We start from the raw sequence: 27,974 nt of genomic DNA on the forward strand, positions 1-27,974 counted from the left end.
AAACGACGTCGACGACAGTCGCATGTAGTCGAGTGTATCAGTTCGACAAAGCGAGCTTAATGAAAAGACCAAAAGGGAGGCTTGTATTTGCGGCGAAGTCGAACTTTTTTCCAGAGAGCCCATGCCGCATCCGTTGTCCAAACAAAGCACGCGAGAGCAGTGGAGAAAATTACAAAGGAAATCCTCTAAACTTTTCGAACTAACATCCAGTTATACGAAAACACTCGTCTTTTAGGCTCTAAAAAGAGAATTTTTCATCACCCTCCGCAATGAAATCGGTTCTCTTTATTCTCGTGGCGGCATCGATATAATACAGGTGAAGAAACTTTTCCATTTGGCAGTAAAATGTAAAGGGAAAGGTAGCTTACGATTCGAATGATAGGTACAGAGATTTCCACTCCTCTCTTACGTGACGCATACCGACTTTCTTTGCTCGATACTTTTATTAATTGTTCGAGACACCAGCACGGCTGTTACATTAATATGCCGAACGGGACCTTTGAAATAAAAACTCTCTTTTCCTTCTTCTTCGTTTTCTTCGTTGCTTCTACGCTGCCATCTGGAGGAAAATTCCGATGGAGTGGTAAAGGTTAAGATGTGGTCAGACATGACTGTTCATCAAGCTTATTTTTCTTTATTAAGCGACGATCTCTTGAAACGAAATACCCTTCCTTATATCGCACTTATTTTATTATTTAAAATACATTGTAATGGTGCTTTCTTGAACTATAACACTGGCTTTGAAAATGGAAGGTCTGGTAAAAGTAATGTCAGCTCACACACACGTGGTATAGTGCATCAATGGCGTATAATGAAGCGTCTCAGCTTCATTTCCGCTTCCTTCAGGCTCGACTACGTGATTCAACGGTAAAAAAAGATGCCTTCGCGGTTTACTGACATCGGCATTTACTTAGCTACCTTGGCGTGGCGCAGCCATTAATCGTCGTCATTCGTATGTCGTCGTTGTCGCGCGCGCGTGTGTGTGTGTGTTCCGGACCAATGCGCTTTCAATTTTTCCACGTTGACTTCACTTTTAATTTCCTGGTGACTGCCTGGCTGCTGTTTGTTCCGTGCTGGCTAATGAAAGCCGGTGACGCGAGAAACGTTCGTCGCTCGAATTAGCACGGGAGCAAGTGAGAAAAAAAGCTCGATATGGCTTTTTTAAACTCGTACTCCTGTTGTGTCGAGCACTCTCTCTCTCTCTCTCTCTCTCTCTCTCTCTCATCACTCTGATGACTTTCTCATTTGCACAACACTGTCATCCGTAGCTTATCAAATTTTGATGAAAATTCTTTGTGATAAATTTCATGTGTACACTACAGGGTATGATGAAATGGTGAATACGCTATAATCACTTTTTATTGTCAGTAATATTTTTTACTGTGGCCGTAATGATCTTTTTCTTAATTATTTTCACAACTTTATGGATACTCAATAGATAAAGATGTTTTCTATTCCTGGGTTAGTTTTTCGATGATGCAAGTGAAATTTTGTATGATAATGTAAAATATCGTTAGCTTTATAGGTATATAAATATTTTACGTCAGTTCTCTAGTATTCACATAGAGTTATTTATGAAAATATGGTATCGATCTACAATCAGTAAAGCTGATGTAACATAAATGATCTTTGATGCTAAGAAGAAATTGACCAAACATTCTATCAACATTCTAGCTACGAAAATTTCAAAAGAAAATAACTTTGTCCTATAAGAAGAATAGAAGAAAGACAAGAAAGGCTTTTCGAGATATTTGGAACGTGCTTATAGTGCGAGCAGTAAGAATAATCCCCTTATAAAAAAGTGATTGATACCGTATTAAAGCATTTTATTCGTGATCTGATTAGCTGCGATATAGTCACGTGATATACTATTACATAGCGGCAAATATGCGTGTAGATGTGGTTTCGAATTAATTCTAGTAATAAAAATTCATTTTATCGTAATTAAACCGAGTAATTTTAAAAATAATCAAAATAAACAAAGTAGGTCACCGTATTATTCTTTATACATTTATTTTATGAAACTAGCAGCTAAAAAATAATCGTTTCTTAAAAATAAACGGTTGAAAATGTTCTAATTATTAATAATCTGGTTTTGATTGTTTAAGATGGAAAGAAAGGTTGTAATATTTCAATCTTTATTAGAAAATTGTGATGTGTTTTGTAAAAAAAATTGAAAAATTCACCTTTGAAAAAGTAATTTATGTAAATATGTTAAATAATTCAACAATAAGAAATGAAAAAGAACATATGAGTGAGCAAAGCGCGATCCTACATATTTTATTTTTCTATATTTACAAATTAATGGCTTGCCGAGTAGTCATTTTATCAATGATGCGTGTGAAATTTATAATCGTAATTTTCGATAATTCATGATCTGACTGATTGAATGTAGCCACGTGAGATATCCTTGTAAGTAAATCGCAACAAACATTAGATCGAAGCGTTCTACATCTATTGATATTCTATTAATATAAATAAGTAAAATAATTTGTAGGAATTAAAAAGACAATGACTGCCAAATTCTCTCAACGATCTAACCATAAAATAACACTATAAAGTAATTTTAATACACTGCAATTACATTTATTTATAAAATATACTTTATTATAAAGTTTAGCTGTGGTTAAATATCATTAATAATGGAGAGAATTATAAATCGATATTTCATATGAAATTCAGTGAATTAATTTAAGAGAATTCGGTACCGTTGATTTATTTAAAAATATTTAGTATTTAATTGATAAATGTAAACAAATTCTCTAAATGACCACGAATGAAGAATTAAACGCTTAAATTAAAATAATATATCTGTTGATACGAAGTCATTTTACGAAAAGCTTGATGTCATAAATAAATATATTAAAAAATGAACTAAACCAAATTGTGAGATGTAGCTGACGGTTTTATTTATTTGATAAAGAATAAAGTACAACTGATTTAGTGTGTTGCCCATATTACCTATATATATATATGTATATATAGCTGAACATCTAAGAACTAGTTACTTTATTAGATTTGAAGTTATTGCTATTGGTGAATACCAACGTGATTGGATTCTGTACCAATTAATGTAAACGCTTGGTAAGCGTTTTAAAGCATATAATTTTTTTATGTACTTACGGTGTATTTTGGTTTTCTGTTATTCGTCTTTAATAATTTTGATTTGATTGAAGCGTGAAACTGAATAATACTGAATTAAAGCAAGAGATGAGGGTGCTTGAGGACGTGACACTAGTGAGAAAAAAGAGTATAAATATGAATAATTAGTGGCATTGGAGTAAGAAACTGTCGAATAATATTCAGATAATTTGATTAATAGGGACTACTCAGGCCTCGAGCACTTGAGCTGTCAGGGTTTGATCAAGGCGACAACAAAGGGCTTTGCCGCTTTGCGACTAGTTGATTTAACCACGTGGGCACTCGCTGACACGCGCACATGCTCTCGCGCTGGAGGCCGCTTATGCAATCTACTTAGATAAAAGTTGGGTAGAGTTGGACTGGAATGAAAGACGGGAATGAAGGAATGAAGGCACGCGCAGTGAATTCCGCAAGACGCGCGGGGTTGCTTTCTTTCTTCTTTCTCGCTCTGTCTGACATGGGAACACGCATTTCTCGAATTTTTCTCGAGCCGATCCTTTAATTTCAAGCGAGGATATTTGATGTTTCTCGCAGAGCGTCAGCTACCTCTAGAAAAGGCTTATTCTCTTCCCCTAGAGATACGTGTTTACGTTGGCGTTGCGTGTGCCTCCGAAGAGGTCGTAAAAAATTGTGTCTCGCTGTGTTTCTCTTGCAGCGCGATAAAAGCAGACGGCGCGGCGCGCACAAGCAAATAATATTCAGTGCGCGAACGAAACGCTAAAAATTAACAGATCTTTGTTAGCTCGTCACCCGCCGCGCGCCATAAACAACGTGCGAGGGAAGACAAAAAAATGCGTTTATTATCCGCGACACACACACACATATATATATAAGTCATGCATCTTTTCCTTGTATGTGTATCTTGCAGGCAGCTACTGGGCAACGGTACGCTTTACTTCCCACCGTTTTTGGCTCAGGACTTCCGCGCGGAGATACACAACGCACGATACAGATGCCGAGCAGCCAACTTTGTCGGCACTGTACTCTCCAGGGAAGTCACCCTTCGCGCAGGTAATCACTGTCAATTTTCTACCTTCTACATATATATATTTCTCCTCATTTTTGCGGAATGAAATGCGAGGGTATAGAAGTGAGTGCGCACTCGCCTTTGTTTCGATACTGCGCGAGGGAATGGAATGCGACAGGTTGAGTGGACTGGACTTCGATTTTTTCGACGAATACCTTTTACGATCGGAACGTGTTCGACGTTTGCTCTCTCTCTCTCTCTCTCTCTCTCTCTCTCTCTCTCTCTCTTTCTCTCCCTTTTACGGCGCTGCTGAATGACTATTTTTATGACGTTGATGATTGAATAAAGTCAAAGTCGTAAAAATGAATGGCTTGGACTCGCTACAATACACGTACACAATTCTGTAGTATCGATCGATGTGCGGCTGGATACACGATGCCTCATCTTCTCGTCGTAATTTTCGACTATTCGTTCTTTCTACGATCAATTGACAAATTTACTGATTGCAATATTACTTTAAAGATAGAAAAATTAGCATACTGTTGTAAAAAAATTATAAGCCAAACGTGAAGAAGAAAAGCTTAAAAAAAATAAAGGTAAACGAGAGCGTAAGATAAATGAAGCGCAAAGTCACAAAATCGATAGATTTATTTCAGGAGAGCGTTCTTTCGCAGTTTTCAGCGACCGAGCAAGGCATAACTCACGTAAAAATAGCCCAAAGAAGAATTAAAAATAATTAATGATGCGAGGAGTACTTTAGATATATATACCGTGTGCATGGCTTTCCACTTTTTTCATCGACCAAAAAGCTCTCTCGAGCCCACTTCAAAAGAAAAGGCTTTCCCTTACCTCTAAGTTTTCTTTGAATTATTCGACGTACTCGTACACTTGCATTGCGCGTTATTAGCTCAATTTGTTCCCTCTATGGATTTCCGTTCATTAGCATTAGTACTAGCCTGTGTTTGACCACTGCAACAACTTTATCTAATTTACAATGAAGGTGAAAGAAAGCATTAGGAATAATAAATTTTATTTGTATTGCTTCAAATGGCTGAACCGATCTCTGAACTTGCTCAAATTGAATAATTTGACGGAGGTGCCTACGAGCAAACAAACTATTCTTCTGACGAGTTGAACGCACACGCCCCTGTTGTCAGAATTGTCCAATTTGATTGTCAGAAAAAAATATAGGCGTTTCGAGTGGAGGCAACGCTAAAATGAGACGATGTCAACAATGCACCGTGGAGAATTGCGCTCAGCCAGCCGTAGAAAATATACCGTCGCGAAAGGGGAGGGAAGTAGTACATATAAGTACTTTCCGTAAATCCTTCGATTTCCGTGTCAATTGCAGAGTCGGTCGATGAATCTCTCGTGGGAGGAGAACAGGTAATCGAACTAGTATATAAAATGTCGAGAACCTTGGCACGCATACAAACGTACACGCATATGCAAGCAAAGTTCTTACTTAGCCGAATGAGACGCATCGGCGAGCCTAAATATTGTACGTAATCAGGTGATTGCGAGCGAGCAAGAAACGCCCCGAGGGAACTAAGCAGCGTAATGTCTCGTCGTCATTTTTCCATTAAGGTGCGTGCCTAACGATTTCGTTAGCGGCAACGAGCACTGGGGATTGCACCGGCGCGCAACCAGACGAGTCAATTCCATGGCTGTGCGCGACGTTTTTTTCCGCTCTCGTGTCCTGATTTGCGACTTTGATGAGATCCCGTTAAGGTGCTACTCCAGCGCGAGCAGTATACCCTTTGTTCACGCTGCATTAAACTAAGAGTGATCGAATTTTTTCAATTGGTAGATTAGGCTCGAATTGCTGATTTTGTCAAACGAGCAAATAAGAATAAGGAGGTGCTGTAAAAAAACCTGTACCAAATCATTCAGTTAGGTGTCTTTCTTAGCGTGACATAGCTTAACTGAAATCCGACAAATTGGTCTGCGCAAACAAAGGAAAATCCGATATAACAATCCCGGAAGCCCAAAGTTTCGCCGTCAGTTTGCTCTCTCTCTCTCTCTCTCTCTCTCTCTCTCTCTCGCTCTCGCGCGTGCGAAATCCCAATATGTCGCTCCATGTAATTCCAATTATGAAGCCTCTCTCTCGCGCGCACTCACGTTCTAGCTATAAATAATGCAAGTGCCGAGAGCGAGCAAACTCAATTACCGCGCATCGAGTACTTTAACGATATTTTAGCTTGGACTCTTTGCCTAGCAAACTCACTCAGAAAACATGTAGACGCACACATGTAGAAGCCAACGGGTAAAGCAGTTAAATTGTATTGAGTAAAATGTGGGGGGAATCGATCGTGGAAATACACGAGATAAGACTTAAATGACTGTATTTTTTTCATCGAGGTGCGCCCAAAGAAAATCTGGATTTTCTTTTGCTTCTTTCCTCGTGGCATCTCGTTAGAGGAGGCCTTGACTCGTCCTCTCAATTTGAGATGTCTCGCGTAAACTTTTCGAGGGTAACGCACTTTCATTTCCGCTCCCTTCAGGAGGTGGAATTCTCCCCTCCTTTAGGTTCATCGTCATATCTTTACGTCTGTCTGTCGCGCAACCCCTTCATTAAGACACCTGACGCTTGCGAGAACCCATCCATTCATGGTAATTATACATTTAATTATTTAAACGAGCCGAGAAACTCTGGCAGGTTTATTTATGCTTGGACGATCGACGAATACGACCGTCCGAGGGAGAGTAAAAAACTCTCTGTACTCGGCCATTGAAAATTTCATACGCAAGGAAAAGGCTATTCGTAACGACAACGTCGACGACGTTGGCTTTCAGTGGTGATTTTTGGCTCTACCTATTTATTCGGTAATGGCGTTTGAATGCAATGCACTGAAATAAAAAGGAAAAGAGCGCATTGATATGTACCGAGGAAACCTTCTCGTTGATTGCTTTTTATGCGCGGATATAAAAGTAAACAGCGAACCATTTCGAATGCGAGGCTTTTTTCAATTTCGTAAGCGAGTTGTATTGGAAAAAATGACGATGATGTTTTTCAAAAAGTACTGTTTCACTTATTTATAAGGATTTATTTTTAAATTTCTTGGGAATTAATTTTTTTCAATGCCAGATAATCCTGTAAAGGAGTGAAGCCGAGGGAAAGACAAGTATTGCAATATACTGAGTCGTACAAGATATTTTATTAACATGTAGATTAACCTGGATTAACAGATAACGCTCTTTGTTTGTATTGTTCAAGAACTGTAGTTACTGAAAGTTTAACTTTCAAACGACACAATCGTGAATGTTCGTTTTCATTTTTCATTTTCACGAAAGAAACTACAATACTCCTTGTAATCGCAAGATCTACCTACTTACTAATATTTTTAAGCTTTAAAGCTAGCTTTAAAATTGTTATTTGAGTTTAGTTCTTTATATTGTTATTGTAACTTCAAGAACTACGTCCACATTGAATGCTGCAGAGGTATCTTTATGCATTAATCTTGGTTCTCTATAGTCATCAGTGAATAGACTTACTTCCTTCATCATTTTTTGAAATAGTACAGGAGAAGAAAGTTTTACACGCATCATGATTGGATCTACATTTTAAGGTAGAATCTGAACCATCAGAATCGCAATAACAAACATACGAAAATTTCATTTCTGAAAATCCTCACATGCCTAGCATTTGAACCTACGACCTTTTGCACAAAAGCCTGAGTTACCCTCTGAGCCACTCTCATTATATAATATGTATGTTTTGTAAACATTCTTGAACTTTGAAAGCTTGTTATATAATACGAGTTACAAAAATAAAGGTTGATTATATCATTGGAGTAAGCGAATTTAGAAATTTACAAAGAAAACGAAAAATAAAATACTTCCATCTGCAAATTGAACATAAATAAAAAATACCAGCCAAACTGAAATTGAAAAAATTTACTTCCTCATCAAATATATCAAATTCATATCAAATTTTTCAAGAGAGCGTCGAAGTTTCACAAATTTTTGTCAAAAAGAAAAATAAATAAATAAAAAGAAAGAACAAGTCAGCCTCATCCTTTCCGGTACGCCTCGCGAAAAAAGGCGTCGGCAAATGTCCCAACAACCGTAGAAAATCCGTTTGACTGTGCTGATTACGCGACCGTCGAAAAGCACAGCCACCAAGGCAAACAAGCATTCGTCGCTTATCTTTGGCGCGACTGTACTATTTGCTTTAGCTGCAGCGGCAGCAGTTACATCCTCTCTCTCTTTCTCTCTCTCTCTCTCTCTCTCTCTCTCTCTCTCTCTCTTTCTCTCCCTTGTGGATCCCTTTGACGCTCTAAAAGACGCGGGGCTTGCACTCGAGGATTCTTTCTGGGTGTTCGCGTGAAAGGCGATATGCGAGCGCGAGAGAAACTTATCTGAAATGACATCGGCTACGCTCGAGGGCCCCTGGCCAATCAAGAGCCTCAACCCACCCCTTGCTTGGCTTCATTGTAGCCATCTCTCTCTTTTGTGTTGTCGTCGTCGACGGCAGAGGTAGCGGCCTACTCGACGGCGGCTTCTTCGAGACGTATACTTGAGAGAATCTTGTGTATACCCTTTTTTCGTAGCCAACCCCTTTGTTAAGCTGATATAGCCTCGAGAATATTCATTTGAGTGGTGCGCAGATCCTGCACGATGTCCTCTCTTATTGAGAGAGAGAGAGAGAGAGAGAGAGAGAGAGAGAGAGAGAGAGAGAGAGAGAGAGAGAGATTGATGATGAATCGCGAACGAGAAATGAGCAACGACTCGGCGAGCTTTCGTGTACCGCGAAGTATTGCAAAAGTAGCTCACGAGCAATTTGATATGAAGCTATTATATTATTGAAATGTGTTCAGGAACAAGTGTTTGAAATAGCTATTAAGATAGATGTATCTTTGCAAAAATTCTCTGCAAGATTTTCGTACTGCAAACAATGCCGCTGTGTCGCGCAACAATGCAAATCCATGAAGAAGCTCACCGCGCTTCCGAAATTCCGGCAAAGACAAAGTTGGATTGAAATTGAAAAAATAAGCTGAAATCCCAGATCAATTAGAAAGTAGCGGCGGGCGTTGGGTAGCGAGCTGCCGGTCTTGCAGCGGTTGATCGAATGGCATTTGCAAAGAATAGAAGAAAACAATTGGCCACGGAAAACAATGAATTTCTTTATGCGCGTACGAGCGCGCCGACACACAAAATCCGCGCGTGCCTCTGGACTTTTCAGTCATCCATTGGAATCAATTTCCACACAGCGTTGAGGCACGTGATTGGAATTTGCACGCATACACCACTCAAAAGCTGGCTCTCGCTAGCTAATTCATATTGATGCCAACGCGCATATACGCCTGTAGGGGAGAAATAAAGAAGCAACGTTATTTAACTCGGCGAATGGAACGTCGAGCGGCTATTGTGCATTCATGAATTTACGAAGTTTATGGCGCAAACACGTGACTCGTCACTCGTGTATGCACGCGTGTGAAAGCGCTCCTAGGTTCACTTCGGGTCACTCACTATCCCGACACTCTCGATCTCTATGTTGCTAGTAAACATTCTGTTTTCAAATTTTGTTCGGCTCTGTGACTTTCTCAATTATTCATAATTCGTCTAATGCCAAAATTACAGCGACATCTTATCGAGCTTTCTCCTCGTTTTCATGTCCAACTTGATAGAGCGTACTTCTTTGAAAAATCGATATTTTATATAAACTTTGCTCGCGACACGCAATGAATTAGTCAGTAGTACAAATCTGATGCGGTCAGGCATGTACATTTTTGCTCGATGATATACTACAAGCTGAGATAGAGCTAAAAATAGAAAATCATATAAAATTATGAAGGCTACATTTTTTATATTATTACCGAAAATATAAAATTAGGCTGATCCACTCATTAATTCAAAATGAAATGTTAATAGCGTAAATAAAACAAGATTGCATAGGTTTCATTGTGTTACCCCTATATATGGATCTGGAAAAATGTCCGAAAAATAAAATTAAAAAGCGCAGTGTAAATGCAGCAACGAAAATGTCATTAAGCAAATTAGGCTGCAGAAGTGCAGTGAGAGAGCGTTGCGCTAAACCATCATTGTTGCTCGGCAATAATAGAATTTGTAATACGCCCGGGGCTTGTGATATCACGCTAAATGTAGGCAAACGCGCGGGCGACTATTGAATTATGCCAATAGCTCGGGATCACGAGGGCAGAATTTAATGTAACGAAATGACGACGGAGAGGGAGAGAGAGAGAGAGGTCGTGGCTGCGCAGTCAACTAAAACGATATATAGAAGAGAAAGGTTTTGTCGAGTTATTCTCTCTGACCGGCTCTATACATACGCACTTCCGGTTTGTTTAAATTAAGTGCGAGCTCGTATGAATAATTATCGCATTGTTTATGAAAATTGCCAGAGCTCTGTGGCATTGTTCGCTGGCCGACACACACCGACGCTCTCGCTGCGCAACCAAAGAGTTATAGTGTCCTGCATGACTCTCTTTATTTTCTTTTATTTTGCGCCGACAACAGAAGAAAGCCACGTGATTTATTTTCATTCTGAGAGCGGATTCTCGTTTGTTTTCATGTTTACAATAGTTGCTAGACGCCATCTCATTGATTAATTTTGCAAGTACATTTTCAGAAAAGTAACCGAAATTATCTTTCGATATAGTAATTATCATTAAATGCATACTAAAGATGCATATTTCATTGCAATAAAGCGTGTGAAAATTTTACCGTCATAAAAATCTTTCGGAAACTTAATTTTATACTTTTCAGAACAATTAAATTTGTGCATGATTACGACGCAAAAAGTGAATGAGTCACCGGCGAATAAGCTGTCGAGAACCAAAATAAAAAAAGCTCATTGTTCGTATTCTTTTTTCGAGATTAGTTTCTATTTTCAAAAAAAAAATCAAGCTCGAGGGCAGATTGTTTCGGTGTGAGTTAGGCGAGTAATCAGCGGTGGTAAACGAGCTTACCGCGCATGTCGACAGAACGAGAGAGAGAGGGAGAGAGAAAAGTTGTTACTCCTCGCATTCCTCTCTTGCGTTTTTCAATTTATTTGCTGCCATTTCAATTTGATCCACTTTGGATTCGTGACCTGTTAAGATTTTGCACGAATATATCCACTGCGTATGAGATACCTTAAAATACGTTTTCCATCGGCTCTCTTCAACTTTTCCATTCAAACTTTTTCTATAGTATATTTTTACTTAGATTTACAGAAAAAAAATATAGTATAAACTTTCTATACAATCAAACATTCGATTTAAACTCATGCAAACTCAATGCATACAGGGCTTCCTCCCTCTCTCTCTCTCTCTCTCTCTCTCTCTCGGGAAAATCTCTTACAAAAGATTCGTCCCAGTTGCAATTGAAAGCCGAAAGCATTTTATTAAAATGCAAAAACAGCGATGAAGCTTTTTTTGTTTCGTCGGCGCGCAGCTGCAGTACCAAAAGTTAATTCCACGAGCGATTCCTAGAAAATTCCTCTGACCGAGTGGTAGTGATAGTAGTGGTGACAAGCGTAAACGAAAGCCCAAGGTAGGGAAACGCTCAACTTGAAAAATATCGTTGGTTCCACTCGAGCGAGCCGCACATTGGCCTCATTTGCACATTTCGTTTCATCCGCGAACGTGGCGCGTCTCAATTTTATGGTCGGAAGGTTATGCGACGTCTTACTCCTCTCTTTCTCTCTATCTCGGCAAAACTCCCCCAATTTTCATATCACCTGAGAATATCCATTTTCGCGTGCGCGCCTCTGGCGTTTTCTTTTATTATTAAATTTCGGTATCTCTCGGGCATTACAGTCACATTATTTTCATCTTTTTCGACGTGAAGAAAAATTCATGACTGGCTTCTTCGTGTTTACAGTGTTAACGATGCCTGGTTACGAGGTAAGAGTTAATCGCTCGCCAGTGGTCGAAGGTAACAACGCTGTGCTGTCGTGTACTGCTCGCGAGGACATCAAAGAGCATCTGACCGTCACGTCCTGGTATCGCGACGAATCGATCTTACTACCCGGCAGTACCGACACAGGTATGTATGTAACTACACCTGTCCAGGCAGAGTTGTGTGTGTATGTGCGTGCATGCGCGCGCGTGTGTGTGTGTGTGTGTGTGTATCAGTGTTTGGTGCGCGTACAGAACCAAGCCTGATAAATCCATTTGAAGATTTACCGCGGGCTTTACTCTTTCCCGGACATGTTTAGTCACCATGTTCTTTGTACATACACAAACATTTATTTACCTAGGGATTCGGTGATTCGGTCTGCATCGTAATGTCACTGTAAGATCTGCATGGTGTTATAAGGGTAACCAAACATTTAGAACTTCATCGAATGAGAAAATTGCCAATGTTTTTTTGTTATCAGTGTGTTTTTATGTTAAACTTTATTGTCACTGATTAGTCGGTACATTGACTCACGAAAATATTACCCAACAAAGAATCTATCGTATGAATAGCTATTGATTAAATAAAAGAAAGTAAAATCTCTAAAGCTAGAGCGAGAATAATTGAAAATCACCCCGGTAAGCATTTGTCTGGCTTAGTGTTAACTTATAAATGTGAAGCCTGCGTTTAGGATTTGATTATCAGCGCACAGCAAAGAGATGCGACTTTGAGTAAACGGCTCGCTCAATTTGACTCTAGGAGGCGTGACTAAAATGAGTTAGCAGAGTACAAGCTTATTGGAAGTGCAAACTTAGCGGCTCTTGCACGATTGCCAAGCAATGTAACCGAGCGAAAGACTGTGTACTCACTTTCAACGCTGCTGCTGTTGCTGCTGCTGTTGCTGAGAACTAGAAATCCAGGTTTTATAAAAAACATGAAATGAATCATTGACATCAAGCGAGTGCAAAACGATATCAAAGCTCATGGTGTAAGTCGATCGAACCTGTTGGCCTTTTGCTGTACAGCAACTGACTGTCAACCCGTATGTTTTAACTACCTTCCTTCCTCGTCACTAGATTATCGTTGTAATGTCTTATATGTTTCGAAATTGTCTTGATAATTTTGCGCGCGAAGTAAGCTTACAGCGAAAAGAAAAAAATAGAATGGAAAAAAATCTTGCAGCTGTCTCTCGATACGCGCGCTATTAGCTTCTCTCAGTCCCGAGTGTGTCTTTGTCGTCTTGCATGTGCTACTGGCTGTTGCGACATGTGCACGGGATTGCGTCTGGTGTAGTGGGGTACAAGGAGGAAAGAAAGGAGAGAGAAGTTTCTCTTCTCCTCGACGTATTAAGGCGGATACGATCGAGTGTGCCGCCTGCTGGATTGCCACGCTCTTTCTTTTATCGTCTAACATTCACTTCTTTTCGTCCGTGAAAGGGACTATAACGATTTCGTCTTCCTTCGCTTTTTCAATACTATAAAAGAGGGGGCAGAGACAACGTTTACTTTCACGTCATAGAATCATAATTACTTTGGGATCTTCTTCGCTTAATGGGTTTGATAGGCGTTTGGCGAAGTTTCAATTTATCTTGGCGTTTCTTTTATAAAAACTACTGAAATTGACATATATATATTAATTATCTGTATTTCACTTTTATTGACGATTTTTTCTAGAAAAAACTTATGTACTATGGGTGGCAAAAGCAAATACAATTCTCGAAAAAAGAGGGCTTTATAAAAATGTCAAGTTTATATTGCGAGAAAGCGGTAGAAGTAAAAACAACATATTGCTTATAATTGCAATATACGACGGCATATTATAATATTCTATGAGCCTATTCTATAAGCATACAATGTCGAAGCTCCCTTTCTGCCTAGTTTGACTCTCGCGAAGGTTCAAAAATCAAACTGTTTCTCACGTAAAATACAGTGAATACATAGCGGTATTGATTGGGACCGCTGCTCTGGAACAGGTCAGAAGAAGGATATTTGCAACTATGGTTTTTGTTGACTTAAAAATATTTAGTGCACGTGAAACGTACATGTGGTAACATTTATACTTTTTAAGAGCAAACATTGATAGAAAAACGAAAAAAGGATCACGAGTAGCCCAAAATAATCAAGCTGCGAGCGGATTTTCACTGTGACGCATTTTATCAGTATACGAAACGCGCGCGCACATTCAAGGCTTATATTTTTTGCAATTCAGCTCGAATCTCTGCGCACATAAAACTGATTTTATTTTTCGGAAAATACAGTGTACGATATTCTGCAATATTTTACGTCCTAAAGGTCGGCTTCGTTTCCTACTGATATTCATTCTACGAGATTTCATTCTACGCAAATTTGTTTATTTCTTTTTTATTTAATACAACGTCTTTCTAATACAATACAAAATACAAAATGGTATTTGTCTGAAAAGAAGATACTATAAAACTATATGTCAACTTTCTACTGAAAATTCTATTGGAAAAGAATTCTACATAAACTACGATTATATCGCGTAAAGAATCTTCTGTGTAATAAATGTAAAAATTTTTGCATCATCAATTAATGGTTCGTTAATTTTTTGGTAGAAAATTATAATGTCAAATAGTTTCATTGATTAAGAAATTAGTATTTCATTTTTGGCATTCGACAAATATAATAAAATAAAATTTGTAAATTGCTATAGAATCAAATTGCATCGAATCGGTATTTGTAGGAATAAACGAAATCGGCCTTCCCAAAATTACTATGAAGAAAAGAACAATGTAAATCACTTGATTCATAAGCAAATCCATTAAATAGAATCTTCTGCAAATAATAATAGCAGTAAACAAACAGCTACAGGCTCATATGTTGCATCAAAGCAAATGTTTCGTCTCCGGACGAGCGCGCATAGTCTCGCTTCTGTATTCTCGAAACAAAAAATCAGCGTTACGTAGCTGCACAAGAGAGCCTTACTACGAATGAAAAATTTCCCATTTTGATCTACGAGATGAGCCACCTCGCTTTCTATCAGAACAACTTATTCGCGATTCTGCATTTTAATATTGCGAATGGGAAAATAAATAGCGCACGTATAGAAACTTTATTCACGTGGCAATACAGCTATACATGCGCGTCAAACTATATATTTTTTCACCGTTCACGTAGTTGGTTTTTTTCAAAATTATTATTGAACGTGTATTTCTCGACTAGAGTCGGCAGAGATATGTATTTCTATTAAAAATTCTCATTTATTTAGCGTGTGACTTTTACAAACAAATTTTTTTTCATAATTTTACAATAGTCCATATTTATCAAAATAAACACGTATTTATGGGTATTATTTCAATATTATTCACGTCTCCTTCATAAATTTCCTATTGCCAACCATTTGAACTTGTCTTTTGAAATCATTGTCTAAGTATTTAATTTGCATTTGGCAGCTCAATTTTTAAGAACAATCTCATTCATTTCATTATTGTAAGTCATTTCATTAAAAAAAAACGTATTGTATAGTTATCAGTAAAGATTAATGATTAAAATATCAAAAATGTTTAATTAAAATTTTGTTGTTGTTGGGTATTATCAAAAAAGTATCTTCCAAGAACGTATCCTATAGAAGGCGTCAGTTTGTCGCGTCGGTCACTTTAGAATCACACACGACCAGCACAATAGGGCATCCGCGCGTCGAAACACTTGGTCTTTTGTCGCCAACAAAGCCATGTCGTCTATATACCGATAGCGATAAAAGAAAAGAGAAAAAGTTAAAGACAAAAAGCGAGATTTGAAACGCGATGAGGATGTGAGGGAGGGGGGGGGGGGCAAAAAACGCCCGTAGCAGGTAACGAGATGTCAATTCTACATCTGACTAGAGCTACATATCTGAATACCAATGCGGAAATGGAATTTTATCACGTAATTTTTCCGCATACGATAAGTAAGCGCAAAGAGGTAATTTTATTCTTCACTTATGGATGATTTATTAATTTTATAATTATTATTCAAGTATCGATTTCCCAGACGTTGGTATTTATCTCTGGCGTGCACGAGAAGGTTGGAAGGGAAACCAAAATCATTAGTAACTGGATTACGTGGCCAACACAATTTCCGTATTAAACTCAGATTTTCCAGTAAAAATATGATTTAGCATCATGGAGGCTGTCCCTCGATTTATTATAAAACAGGACTTATTGCAACGCACATATATACCTTGGCAATGGAATAAAAAGAGAGAAGCTTTTGAAATGCTAATCTGATGGCATTATAATTCGCGAGAAAGGTGAATTCGATAAAAATTCGGAAGTATAAATGATAAAATGGCGCCGGCGAAATGTCCATTAAGCATTGGTCAACAGAGCGAAATGAGACACGCTAGAAAGCGATCGACTGCATCTTTTAAATGCAATGAACGTGGTTATCCGGTCGTTGAAAAGATAGGTGAAAACAGGGCGGCAGCAGCTAATCGTCATTCGCATACACAGTGAGTTTGCGAAGCTTAATTTACACGCGAATCGCGTTTACCCCGAGGATTAATGCGTGGCAAACAAGATCGAGCATAAGTAGAGCAACAGAAATGGGCAGAGAGAGAGAGAGAGAGAGAGAGAGAGAGAGAGAGAGAGAGAGAGAGAGAGAGAGAGAGAGAGTAGCGAGTGTAAATAAGCGCCTCAGGCATTCATGTCCCATACATATTTATGCTGTGTCTGCTACACGTTGCTTTCGTTGGTTCGTTGGCGCACGAGCCGGATTACACGGGGACGCGGCCAAGGTAAGCACGCGCCATACAAGACGTTCGTACGTACACAATCGAAGAGAAGGATACTTTTGGCCAGCGTAAAGGGTGCGAGTTTGATTAACGGCCGCTCTCGTTAAGATGAATTAGTCGAGCGTGGTCTAGCGCCAAACAATCGATAGGGGCTTAGTTAGCTGGGTTTGCCGCCGCTCTAATGAGGTTTTAGACTGAGCCTCTTGTCCACCGCCAATTATTCTCCCTTTATCGCTGGTCTTTTCCAAATTCTTGCCTGTGCACGCTTCATCATTACCGCCTTTTCTTGCCAATAACCACCTACACCACAGGCAGATCTGCCCGTTAATGTACAACCTTACTTTTTTCAAACGTCATTTATCAAAACTACGTAGCTTGCCGGCATAACGCTATATTATTCTATATTTCATTGTCTCAAGCGTGAAAAAATTTTGGCAATGGCAACAATGGTTATTGATTTATTTGTTCATGCACGCTATATGCGTTTAAAAAGTATTGATCAGTTACAGTAGTAATGAAGATACGAGAGCAATAAGTTTACTTGTAAGAAATCGTTGGCAACGTTCAAGCCAGTAAAAATATGATGTCTGATGTCGAAATAACGTAAAGCAAAAAGTTGTTTGGCTTTGCCATGCATCGTAGCCAAAAACAACGGCTATCTAGCTCGAAAAAAGGGCGAGCAAAAGCGCCTAAGGTATATATGCTAACGGTAAAACACAGGGACGTGGCTGGGCCATATGTACGATTTAAGGTATTCATATTTGCAGCCCTACGGCTGCTTGTATTTTTCCTCGTGTATCGGCCGAATATTAAATCGCTATCACGCTTGGCGGCTCGCGCACATTTCTTTCTAATTTGCCGAGCGCGTCGTGCTCGTACGTCTTTGCCGCGGATGCGGTCAGATGGTTTTATGTGCTAGAGGCCGAGGGATCGAGGGAGAGTAGAGTTGCGTAGTTTCAACGCGTCCGGCCGCCAGGCCAGGAGATTTTTCTCGTTCGACGTGATGCTCGATTCGCAGGCGAGATAATGTATTGGTTTTTCAGCTGGATTACTGCTGTACGCTCGTGGAATAACCCAGGCCTTTACCTTTTTATTATCGTATTACAGCTATTTTCAATGGTTCGCCTCTCTGGAATGATATTGGAAAAGCCAAACTCGTATTGCTACACCAACAAAGTTTTATCGTTAAAAACTCGACCAACTGTCCGCTAATGCAGTCATCGTCATTTTAGTCGCGGTTACGATGTTCCGTTACTTTCCTATTTTGTTTTTTGATTGACAGACACCTTTTGACGTACGGCCTTTTCGAAGCGTTAGCCAGATCTTCGGTTAGAATTTTCGTATACACCTTCCGTACTTACTTCCATGTAACCGACTCGGAATTGGGCATAGTGCATTCGCCATCGATTACTTAGCAAAATGCCAAATGAAAATAAAAGAATATTTATAGTGATTTGCGCGTTTTTCACAATCATAAAGGCATTGGCTTCTAATCGCTGTGTAGATATCGTTTTAAAGTAATTTTCAATCATTCTGGAATTCAGTGGCAGTATTGAGAACGTGTACGTCCTCCACTACTCGCAATAAAGACGATGTGCAGGAGCAAGTAGAGTAGCCTTATTTTGATGTATATCACATTCTTGATGCACTCGTATAAAGTACCGTAGCTGCGGAGCTACGAGTGAAATTGAATTTCCGCGCTCTCGGTTGTAGCCGCTCGCTGAAACAGTGAATTTTCCTACTAATTGAAGCGAGTCGATAAAATTTTAAACAAGCAACAAAGCAGTAACCGCCAATGCGCATTTTCGTCGCGCGTTATTTATTCATCCAACGGCAAGAGATTGCAGCATTTTATTAATTCCTTTGTAAATTTAGAGTGTTTATGAAAGGAAAGTCGTGTTGTAAAGATAAAAAAAAGCAAGAAATAGAGCCAGCATCCTAATACAAGTCGTCGTGGGAGCCCGAGCAGTAGTAAACCTCTCGGTTCTGCTTGTCGCCAAGAGGATAAGAAACAATAATCCTTGCGCGAGCGCCGTAGCTCTATAGCTGGATAAAGGGAGCGGGGAGTTGCCGGTGAAAGGATTCATTCATCAAAGACGAAAGACTGAGAGAGACACGAAGACCACTCGAGCGTGCACTCGCGCAGCCACAATGTATATATACGAGTTTCCGTCGCGATATAACGACGCTGCTCGTCCAGCGTACACAAACGTAGCTCGCGCGCCTACACGGCCTATGAATTATTATTTTACCACTCGTTCAATTTCGCGACTGCGAGCGCGTCAGGCTTTTGGGCTTTTGGTTAATGAGCTGGTACGAGGTCAACGGGTCATGCGCGCTGCTGCTTTGACGTGCATTGCTCCTGAGGGCATCAATCTCATTGTAACGCCGATTAAATTTGCAAATGCTCGTTCGCCTGGGCTAAGCGAATTTCGGCAAGGCGTATGTATACACGTTCTGCTCGTAATGCTTATTGCATGTGTAAGGCTACGGCGCGCCTCAAATATTCCAGTTAATCCAAATTCGTTTATTCGAATTTCGCCTTGGCCGATTCAAACGAGCCTTTCAACTGGATATTACTTTCCTAGATATTACTTTCGTTTCATTGAATTTGCGTCTGCTAAATTATTATAGCAGTGTTATTTTCACAAATATCCAATTTCGGTTTGGCACGATATCGACTTTAGTACACGACAGTGCTTACCGACCGTTCCCGCGCTTTGGTTTGATTGGCAAAGTAATCTCGCAAAAATAACACTGGAAATGGGTGTACAGCTGCGACTATTTTGCCATGGCAACGGAAATGCGGTCAGTCGAAAAGTAGCATTGGTAAACAGAATGGAAAGGCGAAAAAGCTTGGGTTCCAGTCGATGCTCCGTTGCAACGACATGTCGGAAATTTGTCGAGCGAGCGAGCGAGCTGAAGCAAGCAAAGGCTATCTCAGCAGCAGCAGCAGCAGCAGAATCTACGGCTGTTCAAACCGAGCTAGCGATGTATATTACAGCGAAGCGTTACAAATACTGTTTGCAGGTGGTAGATTCGTGGTGACGTCGCAGGGCGACCTGCACATCAAGTCGACGAGGCAAGAGGATGGACGTGCTACGTATGCATGCCTGACCAGACACTCGCTTACCAGCGAGACGAGAAAAAGCGAGCCCGCCTCCCTCACTGTTGTTGGTCAGTTACACGTGTATTCCAATCTTGCGCTGCTCATCTCGCGCAACTTTTTAGCATCAGCAGGTTCCATTAAGATCGCGCTAGTGCGTACAACGTGCAGCTGGCCAGAGGGGAGATTAATTTTAATCTCCAGCTGATTGCTAGCGAGCAACTATCAACGCGCGCGAATTTCGTTGCAATCTGCGTCATCAACATTGGCTTCTAATTATATTTACTCGCCGGCGTTAAAGTCACGAAGGTCGAATCGCGCCGTAAACCTGCTCTAGTTCACGCGCACATTTTCTTTAGCTAACTTTACGGGAGCTCATGCGAACCTCGAGCTCGACACCACGTTATATCTGCCTCGCTCATGCGATATTGTATTGGGCCGACACACAGAGCCGAGCAGCACAATGCCACCGAAGCTGATGCAGCGCTCGCAGATTGCGATCTCCGCCGAACGGGATTCCGACGTGCATCTCACGTGCTCGGCCCAAGGAAACCCACCACCACAGTTCACCTGGTATCGCGACGTCAACGGTGAGTGCCATACAAGTGTAATCCAACTTTTTCCTCTATCAACGTCTTTCTATTCTTCCTTTAATCAAAATTTTTCCTAACGAGAATGAGAAGTACCGCTGGATGATTGAACGAAAATAATATTGTCATTTTGTGGAACTTGTGCAACTATATTTTTAAAAATATTTTTCAATAAAAACATAATCTTTTATTTCATTAGCAAAGATATTAATATTGAAATTCCAATCTATAGAGAGATTTCCTAGAAGAGTATCAGGTTTGCGTAGGATCTATTTAAAGTTGATTTTCAACGTAGGTCGCTCTAAAGTTTCTTACCAAACCTTTTAAATTTCCTGCTCATCCAACTCGAATTTCGATTTCTTTCACTTGATGAAATAGAAAAAAGATATAGAAAATGGTCTCCTAAGTGCAATTGAAATGACAGGGCGTTTGGTGCCAGTGGAGTCGTACGGTCGTGTTCAGCTGTGGGGTGACCTCATGAGGATCCGGAGAGTGGACGTGCAAGACGCCGGTAGATACGTTTGCAGCGCGCGCAATCAATTTGGCGAGCAACAAGCCGAGACTCATCTCTCTGTCACCTCGAAATTGAACGCTCGCATCCAGCCGCTTCTCCAGGTACATACACTTCGATCCCTCTCTCTCTCTCTCTCTCTCTCTCTCTGCTAAACTGCTACTTTTCTCTCCATCTCTTGCCGATGGAAAGCTCATTATCGGATTTCCTCTGAGCGTTGGCCTCCGACACTTTTTTACCGCGCCACGCCAAAATTACCGCTGCCGCCTCGTCTCTATTTGCGAGTACGCGTTGATGTATTTTCCCCTCGCGCGAAAGATGCCTTTTTATTGCTTTTTTTATTGAAATACCCATCACACGATGCTGGATAATATTTTTTTTTTCATCGATAAACTCTATTTGTACAAGCTCTATCGAAATGCATTGCGAATTTAATTGGATTTTACAGCGTTCTGAAAAGCAAACGCATTAATGAATAATTTATCAGTTAAGTGATGATAAGTTGACCGCACTTGAAAAACAACTCGACATTATTTTGACATTTTATTTATTATGCATACCGTCTATATCCATACATCGAAATCGATGATCGTCTTGTTTATTTTCGATAGAGCTTATTTAAAGTGAAAGGTTTCCGATCGTTAAGCGTACAGCAACAAATAGTGTAGCGACAAGTGCAATGAGACATACGCGAAGCTGAAAAACGTCCCAAAATCCATCTCGGCTGGGCTGAAAATTAAATTGCATGCACCCTGAACAAAGAGCAAATCATCGCCGTCAGGTGCACGACTGCAAAACAAATCAACGGAACGTGACCCATATCGACAGACAGCCGTCCAATTCATTGAAAGAATCAACAAAGCGCGTATATAAACAAAAGCTTCGTTTGGCAGGTCGTAAACTCAGGACAGACGGCAACGATGAATTGCACGGTGGAGGGCTTCCCGATCGAGAGCGTGGAGTGGTTGCACGATGGGGTTCCGATACACTCCAGCCAGGATTCGAGAATACGACTGCCAGCCCCGTTGGTGCTCGTCATCGGTTCTATTGGTCGACGCGACAAGGGCATGTATCAATGCTTAGTCAGAAGCGACAAAGAGAACGCGCAGGCTACCGCGGAGCTCAGGCTTGGTGGTAAGTTGCTTGCCGTCACTTATTTATAATCGCTTTACGTTTTGCATTTGTTGCAATTGATTCGATACCTCTCATAAATTCGACATCATTTATTTATCATAAATATGCATTTTTTCAGTAGATGACGAGCGGTCAGTCCATTTTCTTTTTTATTTCTAACAATATTCAAGGATACATTCGAGCTAACCTATTTCTTTATCATAATTCTGAGAAAATATAGCGAATTTCATTTTAGAATATTATTCAAAATTATTTTGTAGTTTGACATATCCCAGCCTCCAGTCCGTTGCCTATATTATTATCGTTCCTATCAAATGTCCAGTGTTTAATTTTATATACAGGTTATTTACCACTAGTTACCTAGGTAACTAGCTTAACTTCTTTTCAAATAGGTCTCGAACAGATGCATATCTTTATAGATAGATACTGTTCACCCGCAGTAGAAAATACTCTTCATGTAGTTAGCAGCGTAGCCGTTCTTCGTGTATTATCGACCTATTTTTACTGTATCGCTTTTATGTAAACATCAATTCACACGAAAATACCGCTCATAATATCAAATGACTTATGAGGAGGCATATGGTTACTTTCTTAACAATAATATTCACAAACATTTTGGTAGATTTCCTCACGGTCATTATAAAAGGTCTCTATCGATGGGTTTGTTTGCTTCAATACCAATTGATATCCGATTCTCGTATCTGACGAATAATCTGATCAAATTTCTCAGTAAGTGGTGAATCTTTCTCATATGTCATATAACAGCACAATAAAGTCAGAAAGATGTGTTATTTCAGCTATTTTTATTTGGTATGCGCTAGTGATCATTTTCTGCTGTTTTATGTAAATTATTATTAGATGTTTGAGAACAACGCATATTAGATATCATTAAATTTGGATGCACGTGCTCGTGGAACTATAAATATATTTTTCTTTTTTCTACTTGTACATCAAGATATAAGTCTGGCGATGACATGTTTAATTAATTTGTTCATTTTTAGTTTTTTCATAATAACTTCTCATCCAATATCATCACTCTCTGAACTTACATTTACTAAATTATATCATACATTTAATGTGATATTTAATGTCATTCCAAATAATTTTATAGAATAATCTAAATGATATCAGGTAATTCGTATACTAGAACTTTCAATTGATACTTTTGTAAATTTCTGAATTTAGCTGAAAAATATTTATCGAATTATAAATCTCAGCAAAGAGATTTTATATGGTCGATGATACGAAATGAGCACTAACGTATAATATGGAAAAATCAAAAATTCATAATTACCACGCTTTCTCATTATTTTCGAATCAAATTCTATTTAGTGGTAACATTAATTAACACCTCGGTCTAATATCTTGAAAAGTTGAAGAGTTTGTAAATTAATTACTACTGTACTGCGGCGATCCAGTTCAGTACAAATTTAATTTATGTTTTGCCGATTGACCTATTTGGATTATTTGTCTAGGTTTTAATGTAGTTAGAATTTATTTGCAGGATTGCTAGTGACATAAATTGCGAAACATTCGGTCTATGTATAGCGTTTATTTTATAATATTCTTTATGTATCACGATTACTAGAACCATTAAAATGGCAAATTTCATGATGATTTGACATTTAAATGATTTTACTATTAAACCTACAAATTGAACTATAAATTAGCGGGCGGATAACTACAAACGCAAACGCTAAAATTACACTGAAACATTGAAAATAAATATTTACTCTCCTAGCAATCGGATGTAATTGTGGATTTGAAATTTAGACGGAGCTTTGTTAATGAATAAGTAAAGAAAAAGAATTTTCTTTTACATGATCAGTCAGGAACAAAACATTTTTGTTGAGCGTATATTGATATGAAATCGACAAGAATAATGTTTTAATCCAAAGATTTCCAATTTAAAAATAAATTCGTTTATGATAGATACCGTGCCAGAACTGCAATACACGTTCATCGAGCAAACATTACGACCAGGTCCACCTGTATCCTTAAGGTGCTCTGCTACTGGCTCACCACCGCCTTCTTTCACGTGGTTGCTCGACGGTGATCCACTAAACGAGATTGCGTCTAGTCACAGGTACTACTTAATTTGTCCACTTTACACTTTATAAATTACACTGTATAAAGCTCTAATTTGATTCTATAACGATTAATTCAATTGTATATTGAAAGTAAAATACATTATATTCTATTGAAACTGAAATAAAAATCAAAGTACTAATTATGAATACAATTTACTAAATAAACCGTTCTTAATAATAATGACATAAAAATATGTATATGCATTTGTAAAATACGAGTGTTGAATATAGATTTTTCAAATATTCCGTTTAGGTACGCGATAGGCCAGTATGTGGACCAGTCAGGTGATGTGATAAGTCACTTAAACATCACGTCGGCAACGACGGAAGACGGAGGTCTATACGCCTGCGTGGCCTCGAATGCCCTGGCCTCGGTCGAGCACAAAGCCCGACTCAATATATGGGGTGAGTGAGACTCCGACCAGAAAATACGCACACAATTGTCATCCTTGTAAAGTTTCATTCTCGAAGGGCGTATGCACGGTGACGCACACGTGGCCGAAGAACCCTATTTAATTCTAACTGATATTTATTGGAATGAAAGCGCGAAATAATTATTCGCACAAAAGAAAATATAACGGTTTAGATGCCTCTCGTGCCTATGTCGAATTCTGTTTGCCCAAGATCTCCGTTTAATTTTTCTATACTAAATCGCTATCGGATTATAATTATTTAGCCCACGATATTGTTATAATTATTATTATGTATTGTTATTGTTACCTTTGCTAGTTGATTATCCAGCGCACTATTGTTTATTTAATGAGGTTTATTGTGCTTTCGTCCGAAATCTAATTAATTGACGATGTACGTTGGTTGCAAGGGTGATCGGCATGTGAATACTAAATACAATCGCGTAATATAGAGAATTCATAATAACACTTATTATACCAGTTGATGTAGTAGTCGATTTTTAAACGATTAAACGGCCCTGCTGCGACGTTCAAATAATAAGCGCACTTTATACTCAACAAGCTTTTGTTTCGTCCTACATACACATTGAATAATTCAGCAATCACAGCATACTCATTGTCGCCAAGAGCACGCCAGCTGTCAGAGCTGCTCGCGGCGGCTGTGCTGGCATATCTCCATATCTTATGTATAACTATAGTAAAGTGTACGTGTGTATGTCTCTTAATTGTCGGTTGGCTGGCAAAGGACCCCCATACATCCGACTGCGAATTAATCCAGTACGCGCGATCGCCGGCCGAGACATCACGATAGCCTGCCCTTACTCCGGCTACCCCGTAACTTCGGTCAAGTGGTCCCGCGGCGGTTCTACCTTACCTCCGGATCTCAGACATAAGCTCGACAGCGAGGGCCAGCTGACTATCAACGAGGTCAATACTAACGATGAGGGCACCTACACCTGCACTGTACATGCCAATTCTGGCCAGACCGCCAGCCGGGATATCCAAATTGAAGTGCAAAGTCAGTATATTATCTTTTTAATCTTATTTTCCATTGTATGATTTTCCCTTATTATTAAAATCAACTAGATTATTCAGTTTACAAAAGCTTCCAATACCTTAGCAGCGAAGCCACTTGTTTATTGATTTTTACCAAAATGTCGTTCTATTTCAAATTTTTTTACGTCGATCATTACTTAATCGAATTTCGTATTGGAAACAATTAATGTATTATATTGATATTCTCAATTTATTTCGATTACAAATTTGCTATATATATATAAATTCAATATTAAGCATGAGGTTTTCTGGTATGATACGATCTGAATCTGAAATATTGTCGACCGCTAAATTCTTCTAAACCGAATAAAGCGAACTAACGAAAAAAGAAAAATGTACGAATGCATCATTTTATATATATATATATATGTACGAATGCATCATTTTATATATGTACGAATGCATCATTTTATATATATATATATAAAATGATGCATTCGTACATTTTTCTTTTTTCGTTAGTTCGCTTTATTCGGTTTAGAAGAATTTAGCGGTCGACAATATTTCAGATTCAGATCGTATCATACCAGAAAACCTCATGCTTAATATTGAATTTATTGTGGTTACTATACAAACAAAGTTACGAAACATAAGGAAATATTCAGTTTTGCCTCACATGTTTAATTGTACAGTTTGCAACATGTTCGCATAAAATTCATATTCTGATTGGATAATATTAAAATCAATAATGAAAGTGATTTTGAAATCGTTAATGTTATGTAATTTAATTATTAAAAACCAAAGAATGATCTTAAAATTATTCGAGAAAAAATAAGATCTTAAAAATCTTAATAATATACTTATTTTTTCATAAACATTTACATAAAGAACGTGACTTAACAAAAGTAAATACAATGAAAACTATTGATTGCATGAACATGCAATACTTCATGTCTTATAAAGTAGCAAAAGATTAATTATGAAAGAAGTTTCATAAAAATGGTATTCTAAAATCAGTTATATCAGTTATCAGTTATATCAATTGATAAATGTCAAAAAATATCTATATACAACGAAAGAAGGAGCTTGCGTGTACTTTAAATATATCTCTGATTTTCTATAGCTTAACTGAGTTGCACTGTTACACTGTTGAAGTTTTTAACTATGATATTACAAAATTATTAAAATCTATATATATCATATTAAATTTTAATTATAACGTTCTTCGTATGCAATCTAACATTAAAAAGTCTTTTAATGTGTTCATTTATAAAATATTGAAAAATAGAGGATTCAATTAAAGAATTTTGTTGTAGGTCCACCAGTCATGAGTCCGTTAAATTTTCCACCGAATTTGCAAGAGGACAGTCGAGCTCAGATAGCCTGCAGTATCACCTCCGGGGATCTTCCTATCCACTTTTCTTGGCTGAAAGATGGTGAACCCCTACCCTCTTCTCTCAACGTAAGTCGCTATACTTCACCTATCCTTTTTTTTTCTTTTGTTGCCATATCGCTCCCTCACTTACGAAGTCGATAAGTTCAGCGGCTTGCTTTCGTCAAACGCGATTTCAAACTCATTTCAAAACGGAAGTATAACTAGCTCTTCGATCCAATAAAATAAGAATTGGTTCTACTAAAATAGAGAAAAAGTTACTTGCTTTCGTGGAATTAGAATTTCTGACAGTATTATTTTTGTAGATATGTAAGAAAAGACGAGAAGAAAAAAGCGTCCAACTGGCGCACGAAGAGTTTCTGTTAGTTGAAAATGGCTAAGGGCAACTTAGATAGAACGGGACGAAAAATGAATTTTGTAGAATTTCAAACGTCAAAAAAAATTGTTTGAAAATACTTAGTATATGTTTATCGAAAATATCGTAAATAATTGTGTACAATACGATCCAGATCGAAGTGAAGCGCGACGACTTCTACAGTTTCCTGGTCTTCAAGAACGTGACGTCGCGTCATAGCGGCAAATACACCTGCGTCGCCACGAACAAAGCCGCGAAAGTCAACGAGACAGCCGAATTGTTGGTGAAAGTGCCACCACAATGGACTTTCGAGCCGCAGGACGTTTCAACTTTACTGGGTAATCCACTGTACGTCCACTGCCAGGCGACCGGTTTTCCACCGCCACAAGTCACGTGGCTACGCGGTCGAGCGCGAACTGCAGACGATTTTCAACTGTTGACCGAAGTCATGGATGGAAGATTAACGATACTGCCAAATGGAACACTATGGACGGACTCAGCTGGACCTCAACACGAAGGCCACTACCTGTGCAGAGCGAATAACAGTATCGGATCTGGGCTGAGCAAAGTCATATACGTCTCGGTTAACGGTATGATTTATGGACGAGTTTAGGGTATGCGCGGACAGCCTTCCTCCGGCCCTATTTTCGGACGTTTTGATGGGATGTTAAAATTTCATTGCCTTACCGCTACTCTGAAAAGCAG

General features: G+C 39.0%; 1 protein-coding gene across 8 annotated transcripts in view; it reads left to right on the forward strand.

Moving 5' to 3' along the window:
* The window catches only part of LOC131666789 (cell adhesion molecule Dscam2), a 108,866-nt gene that overhangs the window by 73,012 nt on the left and 7,880 nt on the right, over positions 1 to 27,974 (forward strand). For all 8 annotated transcript variants that reach the window (XM_058939707.1, XM_058939704.1, XM_058939706.1 and 5 more), the window contains 11 exons: positions 4,010 to 4,152; positions 11,936 to 12,100; positions 19,715 to 19,861; positions 20,240 to 20,380; positions 20,805 to 20,995; positions 21,785 to 22,025; positions 23,958 to 24,111; positions 24,369 to 24,520; positions 25,271 to 25,543; positions 26,838 to 26,983; positions 27,424 to 27,859. In XM_058939707.1, coding sequence (XP_058795690.1) covers positions 4,010 to 4,152; positions 11,936 to 12,100; positions 19,715 to 19,861; positions 20,240 to 20,380; positions 20,805 to 20,995; positions 21,785 to 22,025; positions 23,958 to 24,111; positions 24,369 to 24,520; positions 25,271 to 25,543; positions 26,838 to 26,983; positions 27,424 to 27,859 — 2,189 coding nt within the window. The remainder of the gene's footprint in view (positions 1 to 4,009; positions 4,153 to 11,935; positions 12,101 to 19,714; positions 19,862 to 20,239; positions 20,381 to 20,804; positions 20,996 to 21,784; positions 22,026 to 23,957; positions 24,112 to 24,368; positions 24,521 to 25,270; positions 25,544 to 26,837; positions 26,984 to 27,423; positions 27,860 to 27,974) is intronic.

The sequence above is a fragment of the Phymastichus coffea genome, unplaced genomic scaffold, assembly GCF_024137745.1.
Source record: "Phymastichus coffea isolate CEN01 unplaced genomic scaffold, Cenicafe_Pcof_1.1 PCOF00061, whole genome shotgun sequence".
Taxonomy (NCBI): Eukaryota; Metazoa; Arthropoda; class Insecta; order Hymenoptera; family Eulophidae; genus Phymastichus; species Phymastichus coffea.